Raw genomic sequence first — 18,861 nt, forward strand, 5'->3', positions numbered from 1 at the left:
TTGGGAAGACACATTCAGCACTAGACCAACCCGGTGGGTTTTATTGGTTTTAACCTGAATTTCTTAAAACTACTGCAAATACGGTTCTGGAACCTATTTTATTTAATTTTTCATGTCAAAAATTGTAAAAAAATACTAATTTTGCTCCTTACTTGACATCCTAAAAATATTATTATGACCTCATTTCACCGGGTTAGCAGAAATCCAAGCAAATTCTTTCACCAGCCATAACTTGTAAACAAAGCATTTTAGGACATATGTTTGTATGAACTTTTTCCACTATTTTCATGAATAGAATTGGTTATGAAAGTCCCAGGAGAACTTTGTGATACATCCTGAGTATATATATGCATGTGGCTACGCTGCTTGATTACACTCTTTCTTTAAGTTGCCCGTGTCATTTTTTTTTTATGAAAACTGTTTTGTAACATGAAAATTATTTCATTTTTTATTACAAAATCATATTCTTGTATTGTTTGTTATATGTCTTGAATAAATAATAATGGACATAAATACAAGAAAGCGTTACAAAAGTTTCTTTTTCTGAACATACCGCTATGACAACAACAACAAATAGCTTCTGAGTGCAGTGTTGGACTAGGGACAGTGAATCCTATTTTAAAACAATTTAAAGAAACTGGTTTTTTTTCATCTCTAAGGTAAGGCAAATGTGGTCATAACAGAAAAACTCAGGATTGGTTATTAATTTTAAAAAAAGTAAATTTGATCCAATATTAACTGCTGTGGACTGAGAATTAGCACTCAGTGAAATAGATTTGCACATGATAATTGATAGATGCTGAGTTCTTGTGGCAACAGAGAAAGCTCATCAGCCAGATAAAAAACAGCTTTTAACACCAGCAATGTGCAAAAAGGCTCTTACGGGCTAAATCACATGCTAACTGGACCAAATAAGAATGGAAAAATGTTATTTTCTAATTAATCACATATTTATGTTTAGGGGCAAAGGGTTAATATCCAAACAACCAGTTAAATATCCCCAAAAAAAAACATTGTTGGGGTTACTTCACATTTGAAGGACCTTGCTCATTACTTTCAGTAAATGTTATGTTGAAAATTGATGGATATATCAAGGTTCTGAAGGAAAGGGTTGTGACACAGTTTCAAAACAAATTCCCATAAGGTGACGGAGTGTTCCAATAAGATTTGGCACCATGCCAAAAAAAAAGTGGAAAAATTTGTCAAAGCGAGTACTGCTCTGTAGCCATGCAATTCCCTAGATTAAAACCCAACAGAAATTCTTTGGTAACAGTCAAAAATCAAATCTCAAAAATCAATTGTAACATAAAAATTGACTTCATTAAAGGAATAATATCGATATGGTTTCATGATGAAGAAATAAAAAAATGTGTAATACACTTATTCAATTGATGTCAAAACATGTACATGAATTGATTAAGAATAAAGGAGAGATTAATAATAATTTATAATTAATAATAATAATTATTTATATTATTTCTATGTTGAAATAATAAACTATAAATTTTAAATTTCTGTTAATCTTTATGTAGCTTTTAGTCAACGCTCCTTTCTTTATTTGATGTCTGCCTTACTCAGCCTTCTTGTTTATTTGTTATTAATGGTTCTACTTATCTTTAATTTTATTTATCTATTTCCTGTTTTCAGAAAATAGATGTTCTTGAAAAGGACATTCGCTAGATTGTTGATCTGTTCATTACGATCCATTTTATTGTTACTTTTAATTCGAAGATCTATAAATTTTCTAAAATGTTCATTCTTCTTCCTTTAATACAATTATGAATTAATTTCATCAATTCTTCCATTTAAACTGTGGTATTAACTTACTGCGGTAGTAAGTTCTTTTACTAAATGCGTTGCATAATTAGAATCTTGTTTTTGATTTAAAAGACCTCATGTGTTTGCAAAAGTAAGTACCAGTACAATAAGTTTTAACAATGGAGTTATTCCAAAATTCATCAACATATAATAAAAGAATGAAGCTAAGAAAGGGAAAGAGTACTTTACATAGAAGTCATAGTGTTCTTAGCAGAAAATATAATAATAATTATTATCTTCAGGACATATTAATTTACTTGGTATTCACAGATTGTACAGGTATGATTTTTTTCTAAATATAATTACTCTTTATTGAATAACATCTATGTTCAGATTAATTTGCATGCAAAAATAGTATATATAAAAAAGAAAATAATAATAATAATAATAATAATAACAGCAACCTTTTTATCTTTCATTTCATCAAGCACTTTTATAGATATATTTGCTTCTTTAGGGTAGCTATAGTAGAATGGATTATTCTGCTACTATTATAATCTGGTATTAGAAAATGGACCTATTCTTTGAAACTATATACTATCAAAATAAAATATAATTCTAAATGTAAATAGTTCAATTTATTTTCCTCCTAAGTTAGTCATCATTTCAAAATTAATTTGTTCATTAATTTTTTTCATCACTATTTTTTATTATATGTATGTTATCTGATGTATGGGATTTAAATTTTTCACTAATTTTCCGTTCTAGTCACACTTTCTAGAATGGAAATTTATTTTCTGTCATTTGATCATCAAAATTCAATGTGTTTTTTCTAGTTCCAGTTGTCATTCTTTTTCAAAATCTTACTCCTCATATTCTATTTATATAAGCCTGCTTTATTATAAATATTATAATTAGATTTATAATTATTACTTCTCTCATTAGTTTTTTTTTTAGTTAATTTTTTTATTATATGTTGGTGTTTTCATTTAAAGGGATATGTAAAAATGACTGGGAATTTATTAATTTTTGTTTTATTTACTTTTATATTTATATATTAAAATTACAACCATTTTAATTTACTATGTATTTTATTAAATAAGATTCTGCATTTAACTTAGTACTGCAATCTGCACAGTTTAAGGCTCTATAAATCATATATTATACTAAGTTGTTTTTTCCTGGTACAGACATATTGATTTAATGCTTAACATTACTACTGGCAATATTGATTTTTCATAAATGCCCAGTATTTATTTGCTTTTAATTATTTTTTTTTTTATGAAATCCAAAATGTAAAATGTATTATTATCTTCTATTTCCAAAATATGTATAAGATTTCTATGAAAACTATTTAATTCTGTTAATTATTATAATGTGCTCAAAACTGATTTGTTTATTATAGAGTGTGGTAGCCATAATAATAACGAGTGTTGTTAATAATAACAAGAAACCAGATATAATACATAACAGTGTTATCTAATCTCAACATGATAATATAAAATTAATGATGGCAATAGCTTTATTTTATAAATAACTCAAAAATTAGCAATGAAAAACAAGTACATATAGATAATTCAACAAATAACCAACAATATGAAAATTGGGTGACATACAATCAACAGAACATCAACAAAAATTTAATTTTGCTAAACAATCAGAAAAAATAAGTGTATATTTTCTAGACAAGAAAACAATTCAATTTAAGAATCAATAGTGAAAAATTTAACACACTCAAAAAATATGTGTAATAAAAACCAGTGATGGAAAAGGTATAAATAATAATGAACAAATAAAATTTGGCTTCATAATAACTTTCACTGTTCAATTTTTACAATTTTTATTTTAAAATATACTATATTACAAAATAATGTATTGTACTTAAAAAAACAGTTTCATTATCTACCATCAGATAATAATAGCAGAATAATTGATTTTACTTCAGTGACTGAGACAGAAAACAACTATCTCAACAGTTTTACCACATATACAGTTATTACATATAACTATAAGTGTAGATATCAGTTATTCTGATGTTTTTTATTTTATTTATTAATTTATCAAATAAAAAACAAAAATAAGATATTCTGAAAAAGAAGAATTCTATGAACAGAAACGAAGGACAAAAGCAATAACTAATAATTTTTTTTTTTATTAATGCTTGATAAATTAATAAAACCTGCTATTAGAATGCAATTTCTTAAATTATTAAATAATGTATAATAATAAGTATATAAACATCAATATCTGATCATACTTTACATTCTGTAGGGAATTAGAAGGTAAATTTTTTCTTAATAAAAACTTCCAAAATTTTTTCATATTGTCTGGCTGGTCTCCTTGTCCAGTCGTAGAACAAACAAAAATAACTAAGCGTTCAAATAGCAATTCTGTTATTGGATACTCATCCATTGCTCTTACTCTAGCATTAAAGTGATAGCTGAAAAGAAAATGAACAAAAGTACTTAGTGAAAACATCTAATAATACTGTTGGTAGATTAATCACCAAAAAAGAAAAGAAAATATACTGTTAGCTAAGACTTTTGATAAAATGAGATACATACACCTTGTACAAGGAGAACTGGCATGCAGATGAATGTCGTACACCGCTCTTTACTGCTCAACCTGCAAGGACACTTACAACCATGAGCATCTTTAAATGTTAGCCTAGCTTGTGCATCATGCAAAATTTAATTTCTCATATAGTGATTTTATTTTACTATTGTTATGTAATCCCTCTTATAAAACAATTACTAATAATGAATTATGTTGTTTTTTTTTAAAAAACAAACTACTAATTTTCATCAATTTATACACAATGTCTAGGTGGAAATATATTGAAAGACAAGAGTAAGAAATTTTAAGTTTCCACATGAATAAAGAGTTGTTAGAACAGGTGAACATAACAGTGTAGTTTCAAAGTGAATAAGAGAAATATGAATGCCTAATTTTCCAGAAAATAGTGTAGTAATATTGGATAATGCATGTTATCACAATGCTAAAGAAAATAACGCACCAAATTCATCATCAACACAAATATAAAATAATAAAACAAAAAAAAAACACTTGAAAACCATTAAGAAAGATAAAACACTAATGGAAAGCCCTATTATATTCATTTAACATGACATCATCTTGACTTGAATCCAATTGAGAAGATAGGGACACAAGTGAAAAACTGGGTACAGCTGCAATCTGAATTTCATGACAACTAACAATTGAAAAGCAGTACGTAAAATCTTTGATCGACGTTAAAAAAAAAATGTTGCAAATGTGATAAAAAACCTACGATGAGTATCAAGAGATGCATGGGCCTATAGATGAACAAATTTCATCATCAATTTGGGAGGTGATACTTCATGCTTCTCAGAAGATGATGATGAAGATATGCAATTAAGAGTGCAGTAGAATTATGTGGTATTTTTTGTGATTTTTTGTTAACTTAAATAATTTATATCATGTCAGTTAGACATATCACAAACAATTGCATTATAATATATAACCTTGATTGAATAAGTGTTTAAATGATGTTAAACAAATCATATAGTGGCAAATTATACCCAGGTAATACTTTTAATTTTTTACTTGTAATAATTCAATCAAAATTTTTAATTTAATTTTCCAACTATTTTATTTTAACTATAAGTTATTACTAAAGTAAAATTAAAAATTAGTATAAATTAGAATAATTAAATTTTTGTGTATATATATATATATATATATATTTATTTATTTTTACAATCATAAATAAATATAAAAACACATAGAAGTATATATGAAGACTTATATTTTATGTTGAAAGAAATCAGTAGGCCTGCAACATTCTAACAAATGTTAGTTGGCACAGTTAAGTGGCAACTTGGAGAGTTACAGCCTGTTCTCTTCATCTACCGATCCAAAACTCAAAGATAATAGTGTCTAACCACTTAAAAGTTAAAAAAATCCTTAACATGCAATGATCAGTGATTTTTTTCTGTACAGATAGTGTAGCATACTAAATAAACAGAATTTCACCATAAAAGAATAATAAATTTGACATTTATTCATTTGCTCCCCTCCACCACTAGTCCGGTTTTAGCGAACTTCAGCTGTTGACATTTGCAGTTAAGTCACACTGTAAACTACAAAACATTTGTTACCCTCTACCCAAGTTTTTGTCTTGTAATACTCTGGCTACTTTTTTATTTGCAGTTTCTTTTGACAACTATACACAATTTGGCTTTGCAGTAACAATGACTAGTATTTTTCTTGAATATTGGTGATATACTTGAAAATTACTTTAGTTTTAGATGCTTTCTTTCTTAATTATTCAGAAATTACATAAATGTAATTGTTTATTTTACCAGTAAATGATGAGGTTTTACATAAAAAGTATAAAATGTCTCTTATCAATAGGTGTTCATGAAAAGCTCTGGTGAATTAACTTGATCAGGTATGCAGAAAAATATTATGCAGTAAAAAAGACAAGTTATTGTGTACTTTCACATCATAAATATTATATTAGTAACTCATTATCTATACAATTAAATAACAAGATAAAACAAAATAGAAAACCAGTTTCTGGGCTCCCATAAGAAGGAATTTCCAAAAAATCCCTATTGCTTAGAAAACTAAAAAAATATCATAACAGAATGTTTTAATAACAACTTCCTGCCAAAGATTTAAAACAGAATGCCTACACAATAAGCTGTACAGTCATGAAAATTACCCTTGCAACTAGGGTAATATGTTTTAGGTGATTAGATATAAAATAACTCAAATATCTTAACTGTACTGGGTGGTATCTTAAATAAACTAGTTATAATCGGTTAAGATAAAAAAAACTTAAGAAGCAATGCACGTCATTAACATATATGTACCACTTTGCTTCTCTCCATATCTTTTCGGCTATTTCCTGTGCAGTTCCCGTTTGGCTTCCATACAATATCAAAAATTTCCTTTCTTGCATTTTACTTATCTACTCGAGAACACCACTAACGGAGAGAACTGAAAATGTTTGACAAAAAACACAGTAATGTAAATAATAAAACCTTTACGAAATAAAACTCAGTAAAATAACACATAACCATACAGTGCCAGCAATAGTTGAAAATTTTAAACCTACATCACCAAACACTTTTCGTAACAGTCGACCCAATAATTATCGAAACACTACTGTCTGTATATGTCGATAAACGGAAAAACGATATCTATGCAAACGATTATCCAAACCATCTAGTTGCAACTGTCATGTCATTAACTCTATAGTCTGTATTCGATTGCTTAATTCTCTTTACGAAAATGGGAAGGGTTAAAACGAAACTGGAAAAATCAGGAGGTATGCTTCATATTTTTTATTAATTTCCTTTATTCAGATAATGTTAGAAACTATGGGAATTTTAAATCCTAAAGAAGAAAGAAAATTAATCGAAAGATCCTTTGGTAAATCTATTCAGTTTTTGAGGTTATAATCAATTTGTTTTGATTAGAGGCTAATTAGAGGCCATTATCAACAAAATTTTGAATTTTCATTAGAAATATCCAACAGTATTATAAATTTAAATGTCCAAATTACTAAAATAATCTGAGTCTATATGCCTGCAATTATTAATTTTAGCTAACAGTTTAATAACTGACAGCATAGGGTAAGCCAGTTTCTATTTATGCTGAACTTGTAAGTATTATTGAATTGTTATCCAGTTTTATTAGTATTTGACTTTTGATTGAACTGAAATAACTGTATCAAAACAGTACAAATAACTTTCTCCTCAAAGTACTGTGTGATTTAATTAATCTTGTAGTTTTATGTTGGGTGTGGAAATATTTAAAGTCTTTAAAAAGTTGTCTTCCTTGGAAATGCATATCGAAAAAATTTCGTAACTAATTACCGTTAAGTTTATGGTTTACTTCAATTATTAATACAATGGTTTTGTATAAATTAGTGTGAACTAAATAACATTTTATTGTCATCAATTTGTGAATTAATTTACAGAATTAGTGGCTTACAGTGAAAGTGCAGTACGCAATAATGCAGCAGTGGTTGAATACTGTAGAACATCAATGGCAGCACTATCTGGAGGAACAGCTGGATTACTTGGATTTACTGGGTTTTATGGATTCGGGTTTTATGTGTTTGCTGTAATTGGTTTATGGGTAAGTCTATAATATTATTCATAGGTTCTGTAATAATAATTTTTTTTTAGTAATAATGTGGTAATGGTAACAGTTTTTTGCAATAAAGCAACAATGTTTTCTTTTTCTTATAATAAAATTACCACCTACATATATATATAGAATTTAATAGCTTTTAACTAAGCCCCAAAAATAGAGTTTTCAATTCAACCCTTATTTTTCTTTTATGTAACCCTTATTCTCCTAAAACGTAGTATTCTCTGTTAATTTATGTTTTATTTTACAAAGGGGTTGCTTCAATAATACTGTTATAATTTTATAAATTATGTTGCCTGCCTAAACAATCTGAAGATAAATAAATAAAATAAATCTTTTATTCTGATCAGTATATTGAGAGTTCACATCATTAATCAGAAAAATGATAAAAACATATATTATAAGATAAAGATTTGATATGATTAAAGTGCATATTATTTACTTAAAAAAAGTAGGATAAATATATAAGTTAGATAAATAAATAGTAAATAAATAAATATTAAATAGATAACATAAATATATTAAAATTGACTATAAAATAATTCACAGTTTAGAAGACGCTATTAGAAATTATTTTGAGCACATATTTACATACATGATGAAATGAATACTGGAAAATATCACCTTTTTTTAATTATTATTATTATTGTTTAAAAATACATCTACAGATTTTAATTTTAAGAAAATTTTTGTAATTATATTTTTAACAAATTGATGGGAAGGTTTTTGAAATGGTTTGGTAATTTATTAAAAATTGCATCAAAAGTATATAGGATTCTTTCTCGTAAGCTGAGTGTTGTGTTGAATTATACAGAAAGAATTTCATTGATTAATTTGATGAGATGGACATTTATTTATTTTTATTTTTTAAGAATAAATGGATTTTTTTTAGCATATGTTTTAGATAGTTTTCTTTTTTAATAATTAAATAATATTGGATTTTTATAGTACAGTATAATTATAAAATTAACCTGATTTAATTTTTCTGTAACCATATTTCACAAATACACACTACAGCATTCCCTTTTTTATTTTTATTAACCCATTAAGAGACTTTGGCATTAGCATTTTTTCTGTACCGGGAGCATTCCGGTTTTTTTTATGTTGTTTATATTTTCTGTTAAAAAAAATTAAAAAAGTTAAAATAAGATAAACTTTGAAAAAAAATGAAACTTGCTTCAAAGCCATAAAAAATAACCCTTTTTTCAGTTATTTAAATTTTAACTTTCAAAAGTCAATATCAGATTAAATAAAACTACTGACAATGAATGTATTTCAAAAGGGTTTTTATCAAAACTGTTAAATTTCAATTCACATTTAATAAATTTGCACCAAATTCCACTATTTAAAAATATTAGTTTATGAGATGATTATAATAAGTTTTAAAGGAATAGGTATCGTTCATTATATTATTGTTCAAGAGTTATCTGGTATCTGCTTAATAAACTTGTTATTTGAAATTTAAATACACATTCTATCTTAAAGAAGATAATAAATTTTGGATGGTAGGTAAGTAATAAATTATATTTGAATTTACATTTTAACTACTTATAGCCATTATACAATTATATAATTGCAGATATTGTTTTGTTTTAGGGACTTCTTTTGATGAAAGCAGGGCCACAGTGGAAGAAATATTTTATAAGTCGGAAAACACTTCTTACTAATGGATTCTTTGGTGGTTTATTTGTATCCTTTATCATAATTAAATTTTGATGAAAAAAGTTGTAAAGAAACCTGCTTTATCACATTGTTTTATCAACAGGGCTAATGATCATATAGAATATATGTATGCTAAGGGTAAGATCTACAGACAGGACCTCTTAGAAGTAGTACAGTACTACTGTAACCTTATAAGGATAAATTTATCTCAGTATCATTATTATTTATGGATTATTTAGACAAATATAAAAATCTGTACCATATTAATTAATTCAAACAATTTTGATTATGGATATTTGAATTTTTATCTTTTATAAATGAATAACTGAATCAAATTTAAAATTAAATTCTATAAAAATTACTGTCGCCAATATCAAACAGAAAAGAAGGCTATTTGAAAATATTTTAGAATGATCATAGTAAACAAAACACAAATCTAGAACCAGATTTTAAATATAATTAAAACATATTTTACATTTTGTTATTTAAAAATATGTTTTAGGGTGGCCCTTATTTAGTCAGAATTTTATCTGTACTGTCCTTAGGAAGATTTTCTACCATGAAAGAATAAAGTGAAAAAATTTTCCCTTCCTCTGAGAAATTTTTGAAAGACTGCAGAAAAGATTTGCCTACATAAGACCAGCCATCAAAAACAACTGGATGCTGCATCATGTCAATGCACCTTGTCACTCTCAATTAATGAGTTTTTGGCAAAGAAAAACGTTCCTGTAGTTCCTCAACCACCTTATTCATCTGAATTGAGTCCGTGTGACTTTTTCCTGTTCCTGACTTCAAAAAAACATCTCAAAGGACACCATTTTGGAACAGTAGAAAACATACAAAAAAAATGTACAATGACCATATGAAGGGTATTCCAGTTTCTGAGTTCCAACCGTGCTATGAAGAGTGGGAAAACCATTTGAAGCATTGCGTGCCTTCCAACAGGAACTATTTTGAAGGTAGTAGAGTCCATGTATAATAATTGGATAGTAAATAAAAAGTTTTTCTGAACACCAGTTCCAATACTTTATTTACAGACCTCATATATATACGAGATGTGATCAAAAAATATGGTGAATGAATTTTTATAGCGGCAACTGCTGACGCTACATCCATATACTGTACATATATATATATATATATATATATATATACACGAGGTGTGATCAAAAAATACGGTGAATGAATTTTTATAGCGGCAACTGCCGACGCTACATCCATATACTGTAATTTGTCCAATAGCGTGATCAACTGAGACAGGCAGGGACAAGTTGTAACACGTTCGAGCTTGCCGGTCAGCTGCCAGAGCCGCTAGAGTGAGGTTGTGTTTATCGTGTCTGTCGCACAACATGGATTTTGAACAACGCATTAACATTAAGTTTTGTTTTAAGTTGCAAAAGAGTGCCAATGCCAAAGAATATCACAAAATGTTAGAATCAGTGTACGGCGATAATGAGGTAACTTTGAAGACTGCCCACAAGTGGTATGACCGATTTATAAACGAAAATGAGCTTCTCTTGAGTGGTGAGTTCTTCACCACGACAACGCACCGTGTCACACCTCGCTTCTCATTTGTGAATTTTTGGCCGAAAAAAGTGTTCCTGTCTGTCCACATCCACCATACTCACCGGATTTAGCACCATGTGACTTTTGGCTCTTTCCAAAATTTAAAACTGTGCTTAAAGGAAAACGTTTTGACACCACTGCTGACATTGAGAGGGCCATGACCGAGCAGCTGAAAGACGCCTTCCAGAAATGCCTCCAGTCATGGAGTCAACATTGGGATAAGTGCATTGCTAGCCAAGGACAGTACTTTGAAGGAGATTAAATCGAATTCTATGTAACCCTATTACTTTTTTTAATAAAAAATTATTCACCGTATTTTTTGATCACACCTCGTATTTTATTTGTGATAAAAGAGTGCATGGTTAGAATTAAAAGAAACAGTTGTGTTTTGGAAGAAAGCAAGGACACCTACTTAAGATGAGAGGAATTGTATCTCAAAGTTGAAAAAATTGTATAAAATTAAATTTTATACAATTAAATGAGAATTATGTAAGCTTCAGAAGCAAACTCAATTAATTATATATAGAGAATGGATTATTGGAGACTTAGAATGATTTGTATGTCCAGTTAAGAAAAGATATTTTACTTGTTTTAATGTAAATACATCTTTCCTGCATGAAGAACCGTCTTAATGAAACACAAATAAGGAATCACATAGAAGAAAAGAGATTTGGAAAATTAAAGTAATATTATTTTTAATAAGTTATATAATATAGATAAGTATTATTAATTTAAAGTGTAGTTTAATTTTGTTACTTATAATATTTAATTTAATACTTTTCCTTAATATACTTGCTTCAGACATTTGTTTTATTTTGGACGTATCCTTTTTTATATGCTTTCATTGGGTCATAATATATGTATTTCACATTACTTTTCCAGCTGTAAAAATTAAAACTGACAAAAATTATTTTTTACAATACCAAAAATGTATGATTACTTTCTGGCTGTTTCATGATGCTGTTAGTAATAATTTATTTAAATATCTTCTTGGATTAAAACAAAAACTGTAATGAGTAAAACATGTTACTTCCAAACAGTATGTTTTTCATTTAAGAAGATTATTTAGTTGGTGTCATGTAACAGCACAAACATAGCAGTTCTTTCTCTCTGGTTAAAGCAGAATTTAATTATGTTAGTGATAAATAAGAACATTTTCTCTTTCTGCATATACTATTTTGCTACAAAGCAATTTGTACTGTAATGTGTTGCTTTTCTTTTCTCAGGAACATAATATACTAATGAAGTTAACAAATAGCAATAAACTTTATCTGGTGTGATAGCATCAGTATAATGGATCTTACAAACATATATTTATTTAATTTTTTTCACTTTGATTGCCACAGAGCATTCTTTATTTTAGTAAATTGCAAAAATGTAACACAAAGTGTGATAACCGCAACGCACATCCCTTGAACCAGTCAGCAGCTGATGTCAAATGCAAAAGCTGTTAGAAAATACACTAATAAAATGTTAGAAATGTTCTATTTAATATAACTGATATATACAGAATGGCCCACGAGGAAACTGACATACTTCACAGGTATATTCCTCTCATAAAAATAATGAAAAAAGTTCACATAAGCATAGTTCTGGAAACGCTTCGTTATGGCTAGCGAAAAATTTTGCCTGGAATTCAGCTTCCCCCGGTGAAATGAGCTCGTCCTGAAATTTTTAGGACATTAATTAGGGGTGAAATTAATGGTTTTGTTTGGTTTTTGACCTGAAAGATTGAATAAAATAGATTCCAGAACTCTGTCTCCTGTAGTTTTCATGGTATCTATAGTAAAAATGAAACAAACTCTAAAAATTGTTTTTTTTTTTAGGTTTGCAATACAATAACTTTTTTATTTTTAAATGTGTAAAATTTATAGCGAATTTAACGCTAAAAATAGTGATGTAAATAAATCAAATAAATGTTTTCTAAAAATCATATTTTATTGAAGAAGAAACAATAAAAAATAAATGAAATGACTTACATGTTGGAAATGGCTTATTTTTCAGTATATTAAAAAAAAATTGTTGTATTTAATTTTTTTAAATTTAATTATCATATCTTATAGATACTGTTCAAAATGATCTCCTTGATAGTTTATGCAAAATCTAGTGTGACGTATAACATCAAAGGAAGCTTTTTTAATAGTATTATGGTCGTTCTGAAGATATTCAAAAACGTTTAAAATTCAGTTCAATAATTTTTCATTTGAATTTACTTTTTTTGCATAAAAAAGTTCCTTTAAATGATCCCAAAGGTAACAGTCCAAGGTATTAAAATCGGAGAATAGGAAGCCAGTTAATTGGTCCACCTTGACCAATCCATTCACTTGGAAAACTTAAGTTTAAATGCTGTCTTAACATCTATAGAATAATGAGTTGGTGCATCGTCAGGTTGGAATATCATTTGCTGCCGTTTTTCAAGAGTTCTTCTAGCAGAACTGGAAAATGATTTTATAAAAAATCTTTATACACAATACCAGAAATCCGGTTTAAAAAAATAAGTGGTCCAATTAACTGGTCTCCAATCATACCATATTATATATTTATCAAAAATCAAGTTTGAAAGTTTGACTTTTTAATTGGATTTGGATTTTCAATTGACCACCTTGACTATTCTTCAGATTTTGTATTCTGTTTCTTGTAAAAATAGATACATCGGTGAATAAAATGTAATGGGCAATAGTTTAATTTTCTTGTACCAATCGACAAAAATTTAATCTTAATTCACTGTCACCCAATTGAAGATTTCAAACAGTTTCCAAATGATAAAGATAAAAGTTCTCTTTCTTTAGTGTTCTCCAGAGTGTACGAGATATGCCTGTTCAATTTGAAATTTGGCGAGTACTGAGTTGAGGACTTTGCTGTACTATTTGAATGACATTTTCTTGTTCAATTATAGGATGTTCTACAAGATGTTCAATGGAACAAGCAACCACTGAGAAAGATCCATTAGTTCATAAGTTATTGAACTAAGGAAAATTTTTCGTGAGTAGGTATTCTGCTATTTGGTAATCTTTGTTCATATTCACGTTTTGCAGCCTGTATTTCCATTAGTAAAACCATAAATGAAAATATTATCTGCATATTCTTGATTTCAAAATTTGAATAGCATCTCAATTTTTAAAAAAAGGACAAATACTTTATACAAATTCATAAAAAATGCATGTACACTACACAAATCAGATAAGAGATTTGTTATGATTAATAGTTAATTGTTGAACAACTGTACAATAACTTCAATTCAAATTTTGTTTCTGAAAAGAACAGTGTTGCCAACTTTAGGTTTTCAGTAAACTTAAAGAACTTCAATTAATACAGTATTCTTGAAATCCTGTTTTTGTAGAATATTTTAAAACGGTTTTGTACGTATTTAATTAACAAAATATATACTGTGTTTATTGTTAACCGTCTTTTTTAAACAAATTAATAGATTGCAAAGATTTTCAAAATAAGTAATTTCATTTATTTTTATTCTATTCCTTCTTAAATAAAATATGAGGCTCACTCATGGATGAGGAACAGATACACCCGTTTGTGCTTGCTGTGACTGCCAACTAACAGTGCATCACATGCTTGTGGATTGTACCTGTTATGCAGAATACATCACAAGTTTCACCTAGGGGCTAACATACAAACAATTTTAGGGGATAATGAAACAAAGTTATCTTATGCTTTACGATTTTTTAGAGCTATCTGTTTATATCTAAATTACTGTGTTTAAGCTATTTATAGCATTTTCCATAAAGCAAATGGTAATTTTATTATCTTAATTTTCTTATTTTAAGATATATTTTAATTATTTTTAAAGATTGTTTTATTTTTAGTTAATTTTTAACATTTAGTTTTTTAAAACAAATACATCGTATTTAAACATGCGTTTTTCACCCCAGAAAAGTAAAATATGATTTTTTTTAATGTTTATTTGATTTTTATTGGATTTATCACTATTTTTAGAATTAAATTCTCTATAAGTTTTGTTAATAAATTTTATACATTTATTAGTCATTTAACAAAGTTATTGTTTTGCAAATCTAAAAAAAAAAACGCTTTTTGACAGCAAATTTTTTAGTTTTACTTTGAATATCATGAAAACTAATGGAGATACAGTTCTGGAACCTATTTTATTCAATTTTTCAGGTCAAGAACCATAGGAAATTATTCATTTTGCCCCTTAATTAATGCCCTAAAAATTTCAGTATGATCTCATCTCACCAGGGAAGCTGAATTCCAGGTGAAATCTTTTGCTAGCCATAACTCGCTAATGAAATGTTTCCAGATCTATGTGAACTTTTTTTATTATTTTGATAAAAGGAGTGAAGTATGTCAGATTCCTCGTAAGATGCACTGTCTATAGTTTGTATGTTAACAGATTCATTTTTCATTTCTTGATTGGTCCAACTGCTCGTATCAATTTAAGTTTAATTTATATTAAACTGTAAACTTATGATAAGCAAAAATTTCAGATTAATTAAGACCTTAAATATGAAAATCTTCTATTCTCCTATGTTGTGTATAATATTGAAGCTTAGGGGATATAAAAAAAAAAATGATTTTGTTTGTGAGTATGTGTGGAGGTTTAAAAGTTATTTCTTAGTAAAAATATGTTATAACTGTCATATATTTAACTATCTTATATGAACAATAAATTTTATCTATACATTATGAAATTAAATATAGAGCAATAACGAAATAGATGTAGTAAAATACAAAATCCTACTAAAAGGGTCATTGTTAAGGTATGTCTCTTTGTCTGTAATAAAAATACACACATTTAGGAAAGCAAAAGAAGCAGAGATCATAGTTTTTACACTGTTAATTGGTAGAAAGTTTTTCTATTAAATACTGAGATAAAACTAAAATTAAGATAATAATATTATTAACATAAATGTGAAGATATATTCTGTACACATCTAAATAAACAGAATAATTTACAAAGATGGCACTGAATTTTTTTACTCTGTAAATTTCCTGATGCATTGTTTAAAAAGAATGGAAGAGCTATTTTTATATGAAGCACTATTGAAAAGCTAATGGAATGTTCACATGTAGCCACTTGGCTACAGTGTGAAATACAGTCTGTTATCTGCCTTTCTGAAATAAAGAAATATGAAATCAGCAAAAGATTCATCCACAGATTTATGAATTCTAGGATATAAATGAAAATCTTGAGTGATTGCATGATAAAAAAGAGAGTGGACAATTTTATTGACAGGAATACATGTGTGATGAAGATGTGTGACCAACAGTGAGCAGCTACTATTGATAATGATAATTTGGTACAGCACATAAATATAAATATTTTTGAGCACAATTTCTTTAATATTTACTAAAAAAGTAGAAATATAAGCGAAGAATTTCAACCTTCAAGATTGTGTGAATTTAATTTTTTGTTAAATCAGACTCCCTCTGATTTTCCTTTGTGACACATAGTAAAGAAATAAATGCTACATTCTATTTTGAAACCTTAAAGATGTATAATTCGCTGGAACAAAACTATACCCCCTGTAACCCAGAGTTAACAATAACTTTAATCTTTTACTGCATTTGAAGCATTTCATTGCCAATGAACAGTATAATGATGATGTTCATAATATCAGATGGTGTACAACGTAGCCTATCTTTACATGAGTATTATTTTATAGAGTATACAAAAAGTGGTTTAGTTCTACAACCAGTTTCTTAATATCAGAAGAAACAATGTAGAGAAAGTTGTTTAATTTTTGTGATCTTTCTTTAAATAACAGCATTAAGAAATAAATTGCAATTTTTCAATAGCCTAACATTATTTTTTGAATGTGCCTTATATTTTTGGCAATATACATGCTGAGTTGGGCCTCTTAATTCCACTCTACCCGATGAGAGAATTTTCTTAATGTTTGTGGACCACTTTGAATTAACTCATTGTTACTCCCTTGTTCTTGAAAAAACAGAATTTGTTCTTGTGTAAAGTTTACTACATACAGATGATTTAATTTGATCAAATACAATACCTGAATAATCTGGCTATATCTATGCTAAATATGGAAGAATTTAAAGCTTTTTTTTAAATTTAGCTCTATAAACAGCAATGAATGGATCGCCTCACTGTGAGAAATGTATGGTGTATATTTAGTGTGGGATGAATATATTTAGTGATAATGAATTTTCATATATTAGTTTATTTAGGGTTTTTTTGTTTAACAAAAAAAAATTCTTTAGATGTTTTATCTGCATCTAAAGAATAATTTCAATGAAAAAAAATTAAAAGGATATTTCAATTGAAATTTTTGGTGAAATGACTGTGTATGCTGAAAATACTTTGTAGTTAATTATTTTTTATATATATATATATATATAAAACCTTTTTATTCCAGACAATGACAACGCGAAAGCGTTTTTTGCCCTCCAAGAAAAAAAAAATGCTGAAATGAATCCTAATCAGTAATCATGTACTTAGTAAAAAGAAAAAAGATAGCAGCTCTGACTTCATTAATCACAAGAAGAGTAATTAGTAACAAAATTTTAGACTGTATACCTTCCTAGAAGAAGGTTGTGCAGAGTATTTTTTTTTTATTACATTATTATTGTAGTAACAAAATTCCTTAATTTAAATTTCAGATTCCTTTATGGTATGGTACATGTTTATTAACATTTCTTTTATATTAAATACACCAAAAATATGTAAATATTGTTTCATGTACTTTGTATCAGATTGTTATTTGAATTTATTAAATTATGTTAATATTACTTATATTTAGGGTAAAATTGAATATCAAATAAAATATTTACTACTTTAAATTATGAAAAATGTTACTCTTCCTTCCTTAAATCCTGTTGTCACTATTCCCCAAGAGTGCAGTCCTTCGAGAACTATCATGATAGTTTATGTGCATCTAAAGAATAATTTCAATGAAAAAAAATTAAAAAGGATTTTTCAATTGAAATTTCTGGTGAAATGACTATTTCTGGTGAAATGACTATTTCTGGTGAAATGGTATGCTGAAAAGACTGTTTGTAGTTAGTTAATTTTTTTATTTTTATTTAAAGCCTTTTTATTTCGGACGATGATAATGCAAAAGCGAAAAATAATGCAAAAAAAATGCTGAAATGAATCCTACTCAACAAAATTATATTTATTCATGATTTAATTTAATAATGATTAATGCTTAACTAATAAATCTCCATACCTTGTTTCTGTTGTTCTAATACGACAAGAAAAAATATTAGCTAACAGAAGTAGACATTGTAACAGACTCAGAATATCAAAATACTTCATATTTTTTTTTAATGAAGATTATCATGCAGCCATTTTGGCTACAAACATCGAATAAACCTTTTATTTATAGAATTTTTCTTGTCTTAAAGAGACCTTAAAATAATATATCACACAAAGGGTGTTAATATTTAAAATATTTGAGTTACAACCTCTGGGCCAATCCCCAAGAAGGGGCTGAAATTCTATTTCTCATCTAAAGTAGTTAACCTTATCTTGAAAGTTAACAATCTGGAATGGTTTTAAAGTTGAGAGGGTTTCCATACTTTTGATTCTCTCTGTATACTTTCTCTAAAAATTTAAGATGTTAAAGAAGTTTATTTACATACAGTACCTGCCATCTTACTGGATTCTTTAAAGGTTAAGTAGACCTTTGATAATTGGTCTCTTTAAATTTAACCTTTATTATACAGTATTAGAGAAGTATGAAAACAGCTTAATATTATAAACTTATTATATTATAAAACTGAGTGTGACTG

The 18,861-nt window shown here is 27.5% G+C and overlaps 2 protein-coding genes across 5 annotated transcripts in view; one reads left to right on the top strand and one right to left on the bottom strand.

Moving 5' to 3' along the window:
* The window catches only part of LOC142327421 (NADPH-dependent diflavin oxidoreductase 1), a 33,585-nt gene extending 26,740 nt beyond the window's left edge, over positions 1 to 6,845 (bottom strand). For 2 of the 3 annotated variants that reach the window (XR_012756983.1, XM_075370461.1), the window contains exons 1-2: positions 6,618 to 6,845; positions 4,016 to 4,198 (exon numbers count right to left, since the gene is read on the bottom strand). Coding sequence is in view for 2 of the 3 variants with exons in the window: in XM_075370461.1 (XP_075226576.1) it covers positions 4,016 to 4,198; positions 6,618 to 6,706 (272 nt within the window). In the remaining variant the exon portion in view is untranslated. Of the gene's footprint in view, positions 1 to 4,015; positions 4,199 to 4,322; positions 4,362 to 6,617 lie in introns of those variants that run through there. The other variant, XM_075370462.1, reaches the window with a different exon arrangement.
* Positions 6,846 to 6,937: 92 nt separating this feature from the next.
* On the top strand, positions 6,938 to 17,907 carry EMC6 (ER membrane protein complex subunit 6). 2 transcript variants are annotated; one of them, XM_075370463.1, is made up of 5 exons: positions 6,938 to 7,075; positions 7,730 to 7,890; positions 9,502 to 9,594; positions 11,935 to 11,954; positions 17,728 to 17,907. In XM_075370463.1, exons 1-5 carry the CDS (start codon positions 7,039 to 7,041, stop codon positions 17,756 to 17,758), a joined length of 342 nt encoding a protein of 113 aa, XP_075226578.1. In that variant the 5' UTR covers positions 6,938 to 7,038; the 3' UTR covers positions 17,759 to 17,907. The 2 variants fall into 2 exon arrangements, with proteins under 2 accessions (XP_075226578.1, XP_075226579.1); XM_075370464.1 differs by lacking the exon at positions 11,935 to 11,954.
* The last annotated feature ends 954 nt before the right edge of the window (positions 17,908 to 18,861 follow it).

Source organism: Lycorma delicatula, chromosome 7 (assembly GCF_047948215.1).
Source record: "Lycorma delicatula isolate Av1 chromosome 7, ASM4794821v1, whole genome shotgun sequence".
NCBI lineage: Eukaryota > Metazoa > Arthropoda > Insecta > Hemiptera > Fulgoridae > Lycorma > Lycorma delicatula.